Raw genomic sequence first — 17,743 nt, 5'->3', positions numbered from 1 at the left:
AACAATATTTTATTTTTAAAATATTTTTTTTTATTTCAAATTTATGTATTTTTTTTTTGTTAAAAGTATTTTCACACTTAGAAAGTAATTATAAATTTTTAAGAGAATAAAACACTTAAAATAAAAAAATAAAAAATAAATGAAATAAATATTTTTACATTTTTTTAAATTTCCTGGAAATTCAACATTTTTTCTTTTCCATAAAGATATTTACAATTACATAAAAATTTAATTTATAAATATATTAATATATTTATTCATTCAAATTAAAAAAAAAATTTAAACTAGAAATTATCGCAAAAACTTCTTTTCCTCAAACATTTATTTATTAACCATACGAATTTTGTCCTTAATTATGTTACGCAAATCAGTTACAACTCGAATGTGATTTTCTTTGAATGTTTCAATTATATCATTCAATATTAATGCTTCGGTATCCGATCTTAAAGAAAGATCTGCCATACATTTTTCTAATTCTTTTGATGTTGTAGGTGTTTTCCATAACGCTGTAAGATTTTAATATTTTATATTATTAAATTTCATAGCAATGTATAATTAAGTTTTAAATTAAATTAATACATAATTTGACTTACCTAGAGAATTATAACAATTTTGTAATTGCTGCTTTAAATGTCGCATTAAATCTAATGTAGCTTGTAAACGTTGCTTATCATTTATTGATGCAGCACTACTGTTTGAATTATTTTGATCATGCCTTTTACTATCTTTTCTTTTCGCTTTTTTGTTATGAATGTTTTGCGAAGAGGTTTGAGAATATTTCTCGTGATATGCAGATAAAACAAATGCATATAAAGCTAAAATCTAAAAAAAAAGACATATAAAATATGTTATACAAGTTCGTTCTTTCAAATAGAATTTTCAAATTAATGAAATAATTTTACCTCTATTACACCATATATTTGATGATTCGTATTACGATAAATCCATAAATTATCATCAGATTTATTGTAATTTTCTATTGTATTCGAACATATTGATTCAAGTTTTGTTACCTCAGCGTTTAAATCTTCAATACGGTTTGATTCTAAATTACCATTGTATAACTCAATAGTAAATTCCGATAGTAATGTAATAAATTTCTCATATGGCAATGTTAACATAGAATGAAGCCTGGATGGAAGTAGAGTGACTAGAAATTGATTTGCGGGTTTTTCATAATTCATTTCTCTAATTCGACTAAAATGTTCAGCCCAGTTATTTTTAAGATTTTGTATAGTTATCACTGCATTAGTTTTTAAACAATTTTCTGTATTTATTTTTTCTGGAAAATGCAAAAGATCAATAAATGATGCGGTGATTCGCAATAATAATGAACGCAGTCTGAGAGCTTCTTTTTGTTGAACAAAACTCTGTTCAGTTTCTTTACATTTATCTATTATATGCATTGGATCCCAGTTTATCACTACCGAGAGATCACGATTATCTGCAAGTTCGTCCCATGAAATTCTGTCTTCGGAAGGTTTAATGCTCATTAACTTAAAAGTGTTCAAATTTTGTTGAATACCACCAGATAAAGTTATTAGCTCTAGTAGCAGTTCTTCAGCTGATATGGTTGCGTAGTGTATACTATTCCATAAACGATCCCTAAAATCCATAAATTCAACTAGTTTTGTGAATGAGCCGAATTTGTAAGACATAGCTATATATTCTAATCTCTCTTTATAGCTATTTGTGAAAAATTTCAATGTAGTTTCGTATACTGATTTTATAGCCCAAAGATGACCATATTGTGATAATAAAGCACAGTGTAAATAACCCATTGAATCTAACTGAATATGTTTAATATCTAGTAAATCATAAATTTGTTGCGCTCCATAAATGCAACCGAGATAATGATAACTCTTTAATAATAGTAATTTTACATGAAAATTACTTGGACTGTTTTTCAAAACATATTGTAGGAGGTAAACTGCCTCCATCAGATATTTTGAATTTTTTTCAGTAAGTGTCAAATCAAACATGATATTAGCTAAAAAAAAATAATTATTTATTTTTGGGAAGTTTTTTATACTAAGTATTGCAAAACTTTAATTTGCAAAATACCTGCTAACAAAGCGTAAGCATCTGATGGTCCCATATCTGTTGATAATAGTTCTTTGCCAAATGCACTAAAACCATTTTCATAATGCAGTTTTAAAGCAGTATACAATGCTAAAGAATGATCTAATCCTAAGTTAATATGACCACCACAAATTCGCGAAACTTGAAGCGAACAGATGTGTTTTTGCATTTGCAGTTTCTAATAAGTTATTTTTATCATAAAAATTGATACCTTAAGTGTTGCGTATTATTTAAATACTTACACCTTGGGGTAGTGACGCGGCGGTGATACCTGATTCCTTTAATAATCTTGTGGCCAATATAATTCTTTCTTCTAAGCAAACAGAACTCAAAAATAATGAGATGTCTAACGTGCAACAAGGTTTGTCCCCAAACAAATGATAATATTCGATTATTAAATCAGAGAACTCTCCAAGTAATTCGGCAGCATTCAGATTATTTGCTCGCATTTGCTTATGCAATTCTAATCTGGCAAGATATGGTCCACGCACCTTTTTACGCTCCGCTTCCATCAACTAAAACATTAAAGTAGAAAAACGAAATTATAAATTTTTTAACATTATTAAAAATTACTTGGCACAAAAAATCTTGGCAATTATCCATAAGGTTACAACCATTTTCGTCCACTTCACTGATTCTATGTAGTTCAAACACACTGGCTATATAGTCTTGATAATAGTCCCAACGATCGCGACTACAAATAAAATATTTTAACCTTGCTAAGTAATTATTTCAGTATACTTTTTACTCAGTTAAAAGTAAATTTTTGAGAAGCTGATTTAGTTCTGCCCATTTACCAAGCAATTTTAATAAATTAATTTTAAGTGAAACTGGAGCTCCCGGAAAATACTTCTGGCAAGTTGGTCCTTCTAAAAATGAAAAAGCTTCCGCATATTTCTTTTGATAATGTAAAATTGATAGATATAATTGAACTTCTTGTTCTCCATCAATTTTATTTTCGGTAATCATTTTTTCTACCATTTTTTGGGCTAATGAAAGGTACAGATTTCTTTTTTCATTATTTGAGCTTTCTGGACCCCTTACGCCCTAAAATTTGAGACATGATGTATGCAATTCAAAATTTACAAGACAAAAGATTTTACTTGCAAAACTACACTCATTACGGCCCAGTAATAATACGGATTTTTGGCTGCTGCTTTATATAACTGTAATGCTGCATATTGCTGTGATTTGTAATCATCTAAGCGAACATATGAAATAAATAGTTGGGCCAAGATTTCTTCATTTCCTGGGTATTGTTTAGCGGCATGGCTGTACAATTCACAAATTTTTTCCACTGAAAAACAATATTTTTCTAAAATATTTTTAAAAAAGAACAAAGCATATTACATTGTTCCATTTCTCTGTAACAAAATGAAAGTACTTGCATAGTAGCATCGTCAGAAGTTTTTTCCAAGGTAATGGTTTTTAATATTGCGTTGCTTTCATCTTCTCTGCCAAGTCTCAAAAGTGCCAACGCTTTCAGAGCATGAGCGCAGGTTAATGTAGGACTTTTCTTTAATAGTTTTTCCACTTCTTGTAAAGCCTTTTTATTATTTCCAACTTCTAGGGAATCTGAAAATGTGAATTGGCAAATAGGTTATGATTGTTCTAATTTTGGCCAAAAACTTTAAATAGGGCAAGACCCTTTATTACCATATATAGGACGAAGTCTCCTTTCAAAAACAGATGCATCTACATGCGCCATTATCTTTTATAAAATTTATTTGATTTATTTTTCAAAATAAATTAAATTTTCTTAGACCGCTGTCAATAAAAAAATGTTCTAAGTAAATGTCAAGAAAAGTTGTCAAAAGAAAAAAAGGTTGATTTGATTGCCAAAATTATACAAATTTAATCAGGGGTAAAAATTTCTATAAATAAGGTAATGAACTATTGTACAGTAAAACTTAATTAAATCGTTCATATAACAGGTTAAAATGAAAGAATGCTTTTACCATCGATCTGTTTTAATTCCGATATTAAAGAAATCAAGGGCTAAATATTGCTTTCATTTTTTTTAAATTGTTTTTTTTTAATTATAAAATTTTGAAAATATTTTCAAGCTAAAAATTTGTTGTCTCATAAATTTAACGTTAGGGCTTTAAAAAATTAAATTTCAACATGAAGTTGTTGAAATTTCAACATTAATTTTAGATCGTTTTTAATTTCCCTGGAACTTTTACAGATAGTTTTACAATTTAAAGGAGACCGTTTCTTGCAGTACAGTTAGACAAAGAGGTTGCGAGGACATTCTAACTTGCCTCTGCAAATATAAAATAAACTTATATTTTTATTAGAGTGAGAAATTTCTTTTATTTCTTTATTTTTATTTTGAGTTAGGAAAATACATACTGTTGTCTTTTGTATCACTTTTAACTACCTATTCGTGCGTCTCACTTTTGCATCTCATTTTTTACTCACTTTCAAGATTGTCCTTTTTTTAATAAATAATTAATTTTTTTAATTGAAAAAATTATTAAATTTTGTCAATTATCAAAATTCTTACCACTAGAAAATTACCTTATACAAATATACGATAGTTATTCACTTTCTTTCACTAATATTGTTTCTTAATACTAAATAAAACTTAAATCTGATTTGAGGAATATCTCAATCTTATTTCTTATTAATTATTAGCATTTATTGTAAAGGAAATTAAAAATAAATGTGTTTGTATATGTAAATTCAATATTGATACTGATAAAATGCTAATTTAAACGTGAAATTACATCAAATTGAGTTGAAAAAATCTTTTCAGAATATCGCGGCAATAATACAGTTTTTTTTTCTTTTAGTGGCAGTAGTAAAAATGTCTAGTGACAGTACTAAGAATACTTGAATAACAATTGACATTAATTGTCGAATTACGAAATTTGACATTTATGTATATGAAGGTATGTATAGTTATAATCTATAATGTTATTAAAAATTGCTTTAAGTGCCGGTCGTAGATTAGTATATCCAAATAAACTTAAAAGTAAAGGTAAATCAAATAATAATAATAAATGAAACAATAATGTAATATAGGAGGTAATAGGTTTGCGAAGAATTTCTTAAATTTAACAATGTGATTCCATGTACAAATTTAATTCGAAAATTTATGTTTTAAAAAAAGTTCTCTCTAAATATTTTCATAATTAATATTTATTTAACCTATAGAAAATATGTACATATCAACATAGTTAAATATATATACTAATATGTACATATACTTTTATTGTCTGTAATTAGCCAATAATATCAAATTTTGGTCAACTCAGTGTATTAATACACTAGACCGTATACAGTGTATTGTGTTGGAAATATAATTTTTATTATTATACTTAATATTATAGTCTTTAAAAAACAAGGTCTTCCATAGTCTTTTGTGCAAATGTAACAATTAGAATCACATGTAGGTATTTATGTAGGTATTTCCAAAAATGTTGGAAATTTGTATTATTGCATTGTGGAATTTAAAATGTTTTAGAACGTTTTTCTTAACCTTTTCAATTTTTAATAGCTTTTAGAAATAAAATTCCTTTAATGTTTTATAAGATAGTTAATAAGTTTTTAGGAATTCCTAACATCCCTTGCAAGAATTGTTACATGGAACGGAGCTCGAAGTTTGAGAGTACCTATTGTTTTATAATGAATACATTTAGATTTGCTACAACATTTGATATTTAGTTTTCATCCATTTTAAATGTTTAACCAGTTTTCTTTAACTTTTGCCGATCGGTAGGTAGGTCAATAATTATTGATTCCTGCATAATGCCCGCTCACTCATAAAATATTTATGTATGTATGTACCTATCTATATGAAAGGAACATAAAACATATTTGAGGATTAACATTAAGCAAGTATTATGTTGCAAGATTACTCTATCATGCAAAATATTAATATTTCTCATGATAATGTGAAAAGTTTTACAATTTAACTTAGGTTAGTTAGTATACATATGTGAACGTAAGAACCTAAGTGAATATAAAAATTGAACACTTATTCAGAAAAATAAGTTTTTACTAGTCAAAAATATCGAATATAAAATAATATTCTGTGAATTTTTTTAAATTATTTTGCCTTGCAAGAAAAAGGAATAACACAATTCTTTTTAAAATTCTTAAGTTTAAAATATTATATTTATATTTAATTCAAATTTAATAATTTTGTAAAATATAATTAAAATTAAAAAACTATATTTTATTGAAATTGTAGGTCCTAACATAAGATATTTTGTAAGTATGGTTGATAAAAAATTAGAGGCTGTACCAAATGTTGATATCGACAACGAAGGTGTTTTCAAATATATTTTGATAAAGGTGTACGGTAAAGAAAAATCTGATGGCAGTGAACCAAGTAAATTAATAGTTAGAGGATATCAAAGATGTCAATGGCATTGTAAGTACTTATGCTTTTATATTGCATTTATATTGTAATATTAAAAATTTTTATTAAAGGGTTGATGGAGTGGAAACATGATTTTTTCCATTATAAATTATTAAATATTTTATTCATGCATTAGTCAATTAAGAGTTTTTCTAATATGGCACTTTGTTTGGAATTTTTATTTTCAATATATTGTAATAGTTTAGATTATTCAGATACTGTGTAAGATTTACTTTCTTTAGCCATTTGATAATAAACAAACTCAGTAGAATTTAATTTATAATTGAAATCAAAAATAGTTAAGTAGGTATCTACCTGCCTACCTATATATTTCTTAGTTTATTAGATTTTTTAACATTTTCAGCAAGATCTTCATGTTAAGAGAAATTAAAATTAAAAATAGTTTATTTTAAATAAATTTGGTATAGGTAACTTAGTTTATTTCCCATGTTTCTTTTTACAAATACAAAAAAAATTCACTTACAAATAATTTCGAATTACTTAATTTTATATATATATATATATATATATATATTTTTTATTTTGCAATTTGCATTTTAAATCTAAGTTTAAAGTTTGGTTTTTAATCTGTAAGTATTTAATTTAAAATAAATATAAAAGCAATAAATATTTTTTCTGCAGTTTTAAAAATTTACATTAAAAAAGCTAGATTTAAACGATTTACAGAATTTGTACATTTATACATAATAAATATAATTACACATGTATTTACTAAAAAATGATAACATACATATTGTGTACAACATTTTTTATATTATATACATTTTAATTATTATAATTTTCTTTTTCTTTTAAATATAATATATATTATTTAAAATACGTATAAATAACCATTTAATAAAATGAACTCCCGTTGAATCAAATTATAGATTGCAATTAAAACATTTGTCTATTTTTGAAGTGAAAATTCTCATTACGTTTCTGGTACCGCAAAGATATTAGAAGGAGTAAATGTAATATTAATTAAGACATAACCAATAAAACTAGTGTTAAAATAAATCTGCCGTATGTAATATCTCTGCATATGTATAACGAACATAGGTACATAACAAAAAAATAGTAAACAGTACATTCAAAATAACTTAAACTTATGAAAATTTACGAAATTAAAATAATGGAGTCATATTTAAATGGTATTTGTTAGTTTTCTAATTAATAGTAAAAAACACAGTTATGCTTTTAACAATTATTTGTGTCCATTTTTCCAATGTTAGTAAAAAAAAAAACAAGATTAAGATCTCATGAAATCTTTTGCTTTGTACTTAATCATCAGTTCCGATTGAATCAGCATTACTTAGCATTAGTTGATCGTCTGGTCCATTCCAACTGCAATCGCTACTTACAAATTTACAATTTTCAAATTTCGAAAATGTTTCAATATCTTCACATGATCTACTGTAACTAGAACGTTTAAGTTTAATATTTTGTAAAATTGTTTTTTCTTCTTTTTGCTTCAATTTAATTTTAATAGAATCCGTTTCTTGACTATCTTCTGACAAATTATGATTACAAGAGTCCTCTTCAATCTCATATTTCTCATTATGGTATTCTTCTTCAATTCTTATATTTTTAAATAATAAATCATTTTTTGAGAAATTTATACAATTTGTACATGATATTGATTTCTTTTCATGAATCTCATCTCTAGTGGTTTTTCCCTTTGCTATTATTTTATTATCGTTAAGTTTCAAATAATTTTTTCCATTAACATCTAAATGTTTATTAGAAATATCTTTATTAATATCACTTTCAATTGTATTACAATTCTCAATTTGTTTTTTACAATTATGTTCATAGATCTCTTCACAACGATTATTATCATGAGTAATTGACAGAGATGCTGTTGTTGCTTGACTATCACATTCACTTTTCATATCATATTCTCCTGAATTTTCGACTATATCTTTATTTAATTGCTGTTCTTTGTTACAGTCACATTTGCAATCAATTTGAATTTTTGAAAAAGATGTTTTTATTGTATCATCATTGTCACTGTCGTTATCACTGTGATTACAGCTACAGTTATGGCTATCATCTTCGACATAGCCTAATGTAAATGGTAATTTTAAGGCTACTTCACCACCCATTCCACTTAAATTTAATTTTACTTTAACGTAATATGAAACATAAATGGCAAAAACATTGCGATCTCCTAATGTTGGTCCACGATGTACACTTGAAGCAAGTTTAAAAATACTATTTGTTGGTGATTCTCCAATACTACCACCTTGAGAATAAGTACCTTCTACTGCGATCCAGTTTTTTGTCGTACCTGAAAATAAAAATAAATACGCAATTTTTCTTTATTAATAAAAAAATTATTTAATGTTAAGTTGATTATGTTTATTCCTAGTTTACTTGAAAATCCTGTGACAAATAAAGGGGTGGAGGAAAATAAACTAGTTAAATAATCTTTTAGAATTTTATTTGAATTACCTTTAATTGGAATCAAATTATAAATACAGCTATAACTTTCATTCGGTTTAATTTGATGATTTTCATTAACATCCGCGACTACATTTTTAAATTTACCATTACTAAACATACACACGTCAACATGTTGGACTGCGAATACCTATTTTGATATAAAATTTTTTTTTACAACTTAAAAAATCATAATAATTTGTACTAACCCTAATTTTTCGTATAATTTTTTTACTTTTATTATTTATATCAACTTTTACAAAAACACTTTCACCATGTGCAAATGCTGATTTATTTAATGAAGCTGACAGACTTACACGTCCTTCAGACCATGGGCAGGATTTATCGATACTTCCTTTTATGATCTGAAAATTTTTGGAATAATAATGAATTAAAATTAATTTTGAGTTGATCAAAATTTAAATTTAAGTTTGAATTTAAATTTGAAAGAAATTGAACAGTGATTTGAAGAGAATCCTTCCAATTTACGGAATAGATTAAAAAATATTTTATTAATTTAGATAAAAGATATTGCATTAATTTTTTTTTGCAAAAATAATATTTCTTTTTAAAAAAGAACTATTAATTAGAATCGTATTAAAATATTTATTTAAATTTTAGCTGACATTTATGATGAAGTGAGCAATTCCGTTCAAGGTTTGGGATTAGATACAGAATGTTTAGGTGGTGGTCGTATTGAACATCGTCCAGATAACAAAAAAATAAAAGTTTATGGTTATTCTCAGGTATTATGTCATTTATTATGCTTAAATTTTGAACAATATTCAATTAAAATTTATTTAGGGCTTTGGAAAAGCTGATCATTCGGAATCAAGAAACATATTGAAAACCAAATATACGGATTATGAAATTGAAATTTCTGATGAAGGCTATTAATTTTTTTTTTACACATATTTATCGAAAATGAATATTGCCAATAATTTGTAATTCATATAAGTGTACATTTATTATGTTTTTTTTTTTTTGATAATTTATTTGGATTATAAAGCAACTAATAAAAAATACAATATTTGACTTGTAATATATATGTATATATATCAATGTTTCTGTATTTTTCAGGTCATTTAATATGTACATGAAATCTAGGGAACAAATGTACTGTTAAAATTTTTATTTTTGGTTCTATTTCATTCTCCTAATAGTTTGGAATAAGAAGTGGGAAAAATTAACTAAACTCCAAATTAGATTTCCTGATTTGAGTATCAAAGCGTATTTTTAAGAATTTACAAATATGTTTGGTTATGTAAAAATATTAGTTTTTTTAATTATAATAGGGTAAATCTAACTGTATATTTTCAACAACGTTTTTTGTTCAATAATAACGCTCATTATAACATTAAAATTAAATATTATGTAATTATACATTAATGACACGATTACTGTTACAAAAAAGGAATTAGAGTGAACTAAGAACGAATTTTCTGTAGAATTATCAAGATATCACCTTATGTGCTTGTTAACCAACCGTAACAAGCAGGAGGAGGAGTAGAATAGTGTACTCACTGGTAGTTTAATGCGAAAAGATAGCGTAAGATAAATAATTCAAAAACAAAGAATTCTAAAAGAAAATTGACAATTTTACTTGATAAGTGTGGAAGCATAAATTCTTTTCTAAGACTTTTTACTTTCAATAAGAAAAAGGAAGTTTAAAATTGGAGACCATACATACATGTAGACCATAGAATTAGTATTTACCGTAAGTACGCAAACATTTTTTTAAAATATAAGAGTACATAGTCTTGAAACTCGAGTATATAACGGATTTATATGCATATAAATTCGACTAATCGTAAGCAAATTTTAATATATATTTTAATATTTACACTTTTTATAGAATTTCCGTTAGTTACTTCCTGTTTTTTCATATCATTCTCTTTATTTGGATCAATTAGTATTGGTTTTATGTAATCTTTACTATATAATAATGATGATGACGATGAATTATAGCAATTTAATGTTAAAGGATGGGTATCAATATTTGCAGCTGCTGTTGGCGCTGTTGGCAGTCTTATAGTTAAACCCGATGAAACACCAATACCATTTCCAGGATGTGTATTTCCTTTTTCATCTACAACTAATATTTCATCATTTGAATCAATTGTATTTGTTGTTGATGCTATTGTTTTGAATGTTGTAGTTGTTGTTGCCGCAAGTAATTTTGCTGTCATATTATTATCTTTGTTATTACAATTTTTGGCACTAATGGATGATGGAACATAATTTAAATTTATTGATGTTGATATATTCGGATTATTTATATTTGTTGTTGATTGTGATAATGCAGTTGTTTTTAATGTTGATACTGATGATGTTTTTGTTTTGTTATGATGAAATTTTAATTGCTTTGGTGATAAACGCAAACGTATACTTTTCGGCAGTGATGTATATATTGGATTAATTTGTTGTATAATTCTTAAATCTGGTGGTATTTTATGTAGTAGACGAATGCCTAATTTAACACTTGTACGTCGAAAAAATTTTTCATCGTTGACTTCATCTAAATAAAAAAAAAAATTGTTATTGAATTTTATTTATTTTTTATAATTTAAATTATAATTATTACTCATATAAATTCTTATATCGTAGCTAGTTCCAATTGGTGCACCACAATATTTTTTTGCTGGTACTAATTGCACACTTGGCGGAGCGGTTGTACCAATTTCTAATGAGAATGGATGAGCTCCAGGTCCTAAACGATCAACTAAGGCTTGCTAAATAAAAATTCAAGGGTAAGTACATATATACATAAATATGTATATTGGAAAATACATAATATGTACATATGCATGCATGTATGTATGTTATAGAAAATTTTATGACCAAGATATTTAATTTTAATATAAAATTTGAATTTTGAAATTACACAAAATACATATTTTACTAACTTGTAAAGGCGTCACTTCGCTTTCATTGAAATTAATCCTTGGCCATATTTGTTTAATAGCAATTACAGCTTCATTGCAAAATTTTAATCCCATGACTTCTTCATCTTCTCTACCATATCTGATCAGGAATAAAGAATTGTAATTAAATTATTAAATAAATTTTAATAGCTGGACAACTGATATTAAAAATTTCATTCTAATAATACAAAATAAAATAAGATTTATTATATTGTCAATTGTTAAATTAAATACATACATACATAAAATTATAATTATTGTAAAAAATTATTCAACTAGTTTTATTTTATTGTTAATAAATTTATAAATTTTTGTATTCTTACCTAAAAGTAAGTGTTAATTGGCCATAAATTTTTTGACTGCACATAAATTTTGGATCAATATAAATGACACCCCTTAATGGCTCGACAGTGCCATCTCTTGATATTAAGTCTCTACTTCCCAAATATAATGAAAGTATTGAATTTGCTGAAGTTTTTTTAAAAACTCTGAAAAAAAATTTAAAAATTGAGAAATATTTTTTTTTGTACATATTGGAAATGTTATAAAATTTTAATTAAACAAGTTTTGTAGTTAAGTAAGACGATAAGTAAATGTTAAAAGAAATATATTTCTAGAAATGTACTAAACTCTATTATTCTTTTAATTAATTAGTTTTTATGACAGATAAAAATGTCCAAAAAAATTTTCGTGTTTTTAAATTCTTCTCAAATTGTTTCGAGACATTTAAAAAAAATTATTTGAAATACATGTACAGTTAGGTAATTTTTATACTCTTACTACTATTTTCTGGTTGCATACGCATAGGAGGAAATCAATAAGAAGATATACGTGGATGTTATTTAATAAATACGGGCTAATTAATGAAAAAAACTGAATACATTTCAAAAAATGTTAAAAATTGGCTCCTTAAATGACAATACCAAATTTAATAATGTCGTTAATTGAGCCTATTATTAATGAAGGATGATTGAAGGGAAATTAATAAACCAACTGTTTTCATAATTTTTTTTTGAAATACATACATACATATGTACATAAGGTATTAAAAATAAATTTGCAAAGCTGTAATTTTGATAGTTTTATTTGTTAGTCTGCAAGAGCGAAATTAAAAATTTTCTTGAAGTTCCTATTAAGAAATTTCAGCGCACGAACTTCTATAGACTACTCGTATTTTATTTTAACTAAACAAAGGATTTCAATTTCTTATTGAAATTTTCCACGACAACTTACTTAGTTCTTTAGTCAATTATTCATTCCATTTTATAAAAATATAATTTGAATGTTGTAAGAATAACGTTCCACGAAAACATTGAGAATCCTGGAAGAAATTCAAATTTTCTTTTTACCTTATTGTAATTTTTTTTTATAAATTTTATTTAACTTGTTTAATAATCGTTGGTTATACTGTTTGTGTGTATTTTATTGTAATTTTAACAAAAAGGGGGTTTCAAATTTTTACTTTAAGGCTATTGAGAATCTCAGTGTCAAAATATTTTATTTAACTTAACACAAACTAGGGTATAGGAGTAAAGACGCGAGTGGACGGTAGTAAAGTGAAGAAATGTTACTTGTTTTTTTTTTTTATTTGTTTATTTGCTTTACTTGAACCTTTTTTTTGTTAAAGATTTTTAAATCGTTTTAGGGGTGGAAGAAAAAGTTGATTTTTTTTTCTTTTATTTTATTTGTTCCACTTGGTTTTTTGTTTTTTTTATTATCCATCCATGTAACTGGAGGACTTTTATTTAAGAACTCATTATTAATGCATAAATGGTTATGACTGAGGTGATATTCCTGATGTTAGTGGCTTAAGATGTGAAATAAAAATAACGTGAAATAATTTTTGCTTTTGGTGGCATATTATTATTGACATTTTATATTTTTTTTAAATATATAGTTAATTTTAAAGAACGAGGAAATAAGATGAAAAAAGTTTGTAGTTGAGGTGATTTTAATAATGATTTGCATCCTAATTTTTGATTATTATTAAGGGACCAAGGTTGTATATTAAAATAAAAAAAATCTTGTTAACTTTATGACTTTTTATGACTGATAAATTAGTATTGGAATTATGAAAATGAGCGAAAAAAAAAACATTATTTTATTTGTAAGTGGTTCATTAATTTAATATCGAAAAATTATAAATATGCGGAACTCATTAACATGCACGTATTTACATTACAAGTATAACAGCTTTAAATGTCGAATACATATAAAATTGTGAATTATTATTCTATATAACATTCAAGTAGCAATATTGTTACTGTTTAACTACACAGTACGGCTGTTCAATGCTAATTACTGAATTGGATAGTAATACTAAAGCAAATCTTCTATAATATTATGTTATAATATCTAGAAATTTAAAGTTGTTATCTTTAAAGTGTTTATGTCGTATAAATGTACGTAATATGAGAAAACTGTTTAAACCAAGCTGTTAAAATTGAAGGCAATTAAAAAATGTAAAAAAGTTGCTATAATTAAAAAATCCATTCTATTTTTCATTACATTTTTCTGAATTGAGATTCGCTTCTAAGCTATTCCTGCTTACATTCTACCTTAATTTTAGTGCTAAATAAAATACATATACATTATAAGAGTTTTGCATGTACATATATTAAAATTTAAGGCGTAGTATAGAAAGGCATTAATATATAGAGAATTCAACTTCAAAATTCCTGTATGTAATATGGCAGATATTTAATATGAGCTATATTAACCACTTTTATTTTAAGAGCTACAAAATGCGTGTTAGCTACGTGACGAACCTATAATATTAATTAAATTATGATAATTTGTCTATTATTTACCAAAGAATGAGTATCTTGTGATAAGAGCAGCCTCTATATTTGACAACTTTTTAAGTTTTTTCTCAACTGCTTTCTTTTTATATTTACGTGTTCACAGTCCTTATTTATGAGTGTTTTCATATTTTTAATGTGAAAATAAAATCTCAAGCATAAATTTTTCAAATTTATTTTCAAAAAACAAAAATAAAATCCTAATTTTATAAGCTTCAATGAATACTCATCAAACTGAATGAGATAAAAATAGCTCAATAGAATAATTTTTTTTTTTTTAAATTTCAGTTTCAAAAAACAAAAAATGCTTTGATTTCATTTTTTTTTTTCTTAAATTTATATTGTGCCTTTGTCATTGTTTACTTCTTCTTCTACACTTAAAAACACTTTAAGAGGTAAAGGGTTTTTGCCTTTTTTTTTCGTCAAGTTTTATGATTGATATAAAAATGTCATACATTTTGATTAGGGTCAAGATATTGAACTTGTATAGCCAAAATACGATTTTGTACAAATAATTTTTTGTATATAAGATTAAGAGCGTCTGTTATCTTCAAGTATTCTTCATCCTGTTGCCATTCTTAAATCAATTTTTGTTGATGTGATTAAACTTTAAATTTAATGCAAAAGATTTAATAAAAAATCATTTAAAAAATATTTAGTGCGTCTAAAAAGATGAAAAAAAAAAAATTGTAGTACAATTGTTTTTTAAGAAAATAATTCAAATATTTTTAACGTCAAATTAAAATTTTCACTTTACATATACATAAACAGTAAATTAGTTCAAACCAGTAAACCTACAACTTTCTAGGCGTACGCTTTAGCCTTAAGAACCTTATGGAAATATATTGAGTACATCATATCGCAACAGCGCAGTTAAACATTCATTCATTTTATAAATTACATTCTTCAATGTAAACACTACAGATTTACTTCTTTTTAGTAAAAGTGCTTATTAATTTCACTCTGTCCGTCCGTCCGTCTGTCCGTATGTCTGTTTACAAAGCTTCTACACCCTTGAAGATAGAAAGCTGAAGATCTGTACTAGAAACTTATTTCCATAGATTTTTACCTATCTCCCCCTTTCCCCCCTCTTCAAAAACCCTAAAAATACCATTTTTCAGCTATTTATTGCAGTAGAACCACAGGCATTTTTCAAATTTTGGAAACGCAAAAAAGTAGTGAGTTGCTTCTTCTATCGATATATACTATACCTAAACTTTAAAAAAACAAAATGGCCGTTAAAATTTACCGTTATATAAAATTCGTTTTTTCCTCCTAAACCGCAAGTTATAAATGTCTAAAATTTTAACAGATTTTAGACACTAATAAAGAGTTCATTTCGTTGGAAGAAAGATTTTTTTTAACTGCACCTCCTCTCAAGTTATCACCTCTCGAAATTTGTAAAATTTGAATATTTGGCACCTTATATTTGCGAAACCGGAAGCCTTTTCAAATTTCTGCAACTGCTGTAGCGCATGTTGTGGATATAGCAACATTCGCATCAAAAATTCGCAGTTCTAACCTAGAACTGTAAGCATTAACTCAATGTACTTATTTTAAAATGAAAAATTTTTGAAAGGACTTTAAATGCAATTAAAAAAGAAAGCTAAGTGCAAAATAGTCTTTAAAGTATATTGAAATACTAAGCTTACTCAATAATATTAGTATTCGTAATAGTCAAACACTTTCGTTTACTATATGTATTATGAATTCCTTCTGATGTATAAAATTGTAAACCAATTTTTACCGATTGCGGTAACAATCGTAAGCACAAGCCATATAGAAAAATTATAAATAAAAAAAAACCACTTTAATTCGTCCCGTTAGTATTAGGAATTTTATTAAGGATTTTTCATTTCTACTTAAACAAAATTCTCTTCTATATTGTTAAAACAATCCTCTTATAATTTTATTTAATTTTTTTGGCTTTTTAAATAATTGAACCCAAATTTGTGGTGTGTAACAGACGTTCGAAAATCTACTTGAAGAAATTTTAATGCAAAAACACATAGAAAAAAAATTGAATATTTTCGGTGTTTTTTTCGGTAAAATAAAGGATTTTAAGAAATTTGTATTTAATTTTTTTAATCAAAAAAAAAAAAAAATCAAGACAAAATAAAATAAGAGAAAATTTATAATAAAGATTTTTCATTTATTTCAACTGTATTATCCTTCAATCTCTTAATGGGAACACAATGTTCATTATCTTATCCAATATAATTTGTGAAACAAAATCGAAATCAGTTTATTTTCTGCTTTTTCATTTATGTTTTTCAAGATAAAAAACTTTCTATATATAGAATAGAAAGAATGTGTGTATGTAAGTGTATATAAAGCTTCTAAATCCAACATAAAATTAGATACTTATTTAGATTATATAAACATAATACAAATAAGGTATAAATGTCAAGTTTATCACAATAATATAAATTCAAAATGTTACTACAATATAAGAGTGCGAAAATAAAAAGAATTTCGTTAAAGAAATTCATCTGTTATACAGTCATAAGCTTCAGCATTTCCATACATATTTAAAATTTATTAGAAAATTGAAATAGAATATTATAATATGGTTTTAAATTTATAGTAAAGTTTTACTGTTTGGTTCGACTATTTGGTATTTGATAGATAGCATTATGTATAAAAGGTGTCCGACACCCCATGGTATTCCCGAAGCAGGGTGATAGAATGTATGCAGACGAGCAAAAAACACCTAGCGACATTTTTCTTTCTGGATCCTTATAGTTCTCGAGTTATGGGACCTCAAAGTTGGATCATGTGGAAGTTACCTGTCACATTTCCCGAGTTATAAATAAAAATGTGAAAATAAGCCGGTTTTTGCATGTTCCAACAAGGGCCCAGAAAGAAAAATGTCACTAAGTGTTTCTTGTTCGTCTGCATGTATTCTATAACCCTACTTCGGGAATACCATTGAGTTTCGGACACCCTGTATAGTTTATAGTGCTATATATAGAAGACAATTTTTGTAATTACATAATATAACTACTTTTTTTTTGAGTGGCACTGTTTTAAATTACAAAACTTAATGTATTTACTAGTGCCGTTCCAAAAAGTAGTTCGTTGTATAATTGTAAAAATTATGTTCTATATATAGTGAT

At 25.7% G+C, this 17,743-nt stretch overlaps 3 protein-coding genes across 5 annotated transcripts in view; 1 reads left to right on the top strand and 2 right to left on the bottom strand.

Moving 5' to 3' along the window:
• Window positions 1–178: 178 nt before the first annotated feature.
• Window positions 179–3,865, bottom strand: LOC129613022 (phagocyte signaling-impaired protein). The gene is made up of 10 exons (XM_055526901.1): window positions 3,739–3,865; window positions 3,433–3,657; window positions 3,186–3,379; window positions 2,831–3,129; window positions 2,656–2,776; window positions 2,325–2,597; window positions 2,065–2,260; window positions 903–1,990; window positions 594–822; window positions 179–506 (listed from the first exon to the last, which is right to left on the bottom strand). The coding sequence occupies exons 1-10, from the start codon at window positions 3,788–3,790 to the stop codon at window positions 322–324; spliced, it is 2,862 nt and encodes a 953-aa protein (XP_055382876.1). The 5' UTR covers window positions 3,791–3,865; the 3' UTR covers window positions 179–321.
• A 1,119-nt stretch (window positions 3,866–4,984) lies between these two features.
• LOC129613051 (sex-regulated protein janus-A-like) lies at window positions 4,985–9,941 on the top strand. Of its 3 annotated transcripts, none has more exons than XM_055526950.1 (4): window positions 4,985–5,068; window positions 6,284–6,466; window positions 9,521–9,645; window positions 9,704–9,941. In XM_055526950.1, exons 1-4 carry the CDS (start codon window positions 5,002–5,004, stop codon window positions 9,794–9,796), a joined length of 468 nt encoding a protein of 155 aa, XP_055382925.1. In that variant the 5' UTR covers window positions 4,985–5,001; the 3' UTR covers window positions 9,797–9,941. The 3 variants fall into 3 exon arrangements, with proteins under 3 accessions (XP_055382925.1, XP_055382926.1, XP_055382928.1); XM_055526951.1 differs by having other exon boundaries at window positions 5,030–5,115; XM_055526953.1 differs by lacking the exon at window positions 4,985–5,068 and adding an exon at window positions 5,344–5,479.
• The window catches only part of LOC129613050 (uncharacterized), a 93,155-nt gene continuing 82,605 nt past the window's right edge, over window positions 7,194–17,743 (bottom strand). The window contains exons 4-10 of the mRNA XM_055526949.1: window positions 12,147–12,311; window positions 11,806–11,923; window positions 11,484–11,631; window positions 10,744–11,417; window positions 9,109–9,264; window positions 8,912–9,050; window positions 7,194–8,747 (exon numbers count right to left, since the gene is read on the bottom strand). Of these exons, the coding sequence (XP_055382924.1) occupies window positions 7,738–8,747; window positions 8,912–9,050; window positions 9,109–9,264; window positions 10,744–11,417; window positions 11,484–11,631; window positions 11,806–11,923; window positions 12,147–12,311 (2,410 nt within the window). The 3' untranslated portion in view covers window positions 7,194–7,737. The remainder of the gene's footprint in view (window positions 8,748–8,911; window positions 9,051–9,108; window positions 9,265–10,743; window positions 11,418–11,483; window positions 11,632–11,805; window positions 11,924–12,146; window positions 12,312–17,743) is intronic.

The sequence above is a fragment of the Condylostylus longicornis genome, unplaced genomic scaffold (genome assembly GCF_029603195.1).
Source record: "Condylostylus longicornis isolate FDR11 unplaced genomic scaffold, ASM2960319v2 ptg000080l, whole genome shotgun sequence".
NCBI lineage: Eukaryota > Metazoa > Arthropoda > Insecta > Diptera > Dolichopodidae > Condylostylus > Condylostylus longicornis.
This window is presented reverse-complemented; position numbering and strand designations above follow the sequence as displayed.

Excerpts from the sequence above, each read along its gene's own strand:
- LOC129613022 (XM_055526901.1), bottom strand. The coding sequence starts at position 3,790 with ATGGCGCATGTAGATGCATCTGTTTTTGAAAGGAGACTTCGTCCTATA. Across the intron at positions 3,380-3,432 it reads TTACAGAGAAATGGAACAAT|TGGAAAAAATTTGTGAATTG; the intron begins GTAATATGCTTT and ends ATTGTTTTTCAG. Across the intron at positions 507-593 it reads AAATTGTTATAATTCTCTAG|CGTTATGGAAAACACCTACA; the intron begins GTAAGTCAAATT and ends AAAATCTTACAG.
- LOC129613051 (XM_055526950.1), top strand. The coding sequence starts at position 5,002 with ATGTTATTAAAAATTGCTTTAAGTGCCGGTCGTAGATTAGTATATCCA. Across the intron at positions 5,069-6,283 it reads AAATAAACTTAAAAGTAAAG|GTCCTAACATAAGATATTTT; the intron begins GTAAATCAAATA and ends TTGAAATTGTAG. Across the intron at positions 9,646-9,703 it reads AAGTTTATGGTTATTCTCAG|GGCTTTGGAAAAGCTGATCA; the intron begins GTATTATGTCAT and ends AAATTTATTTAG.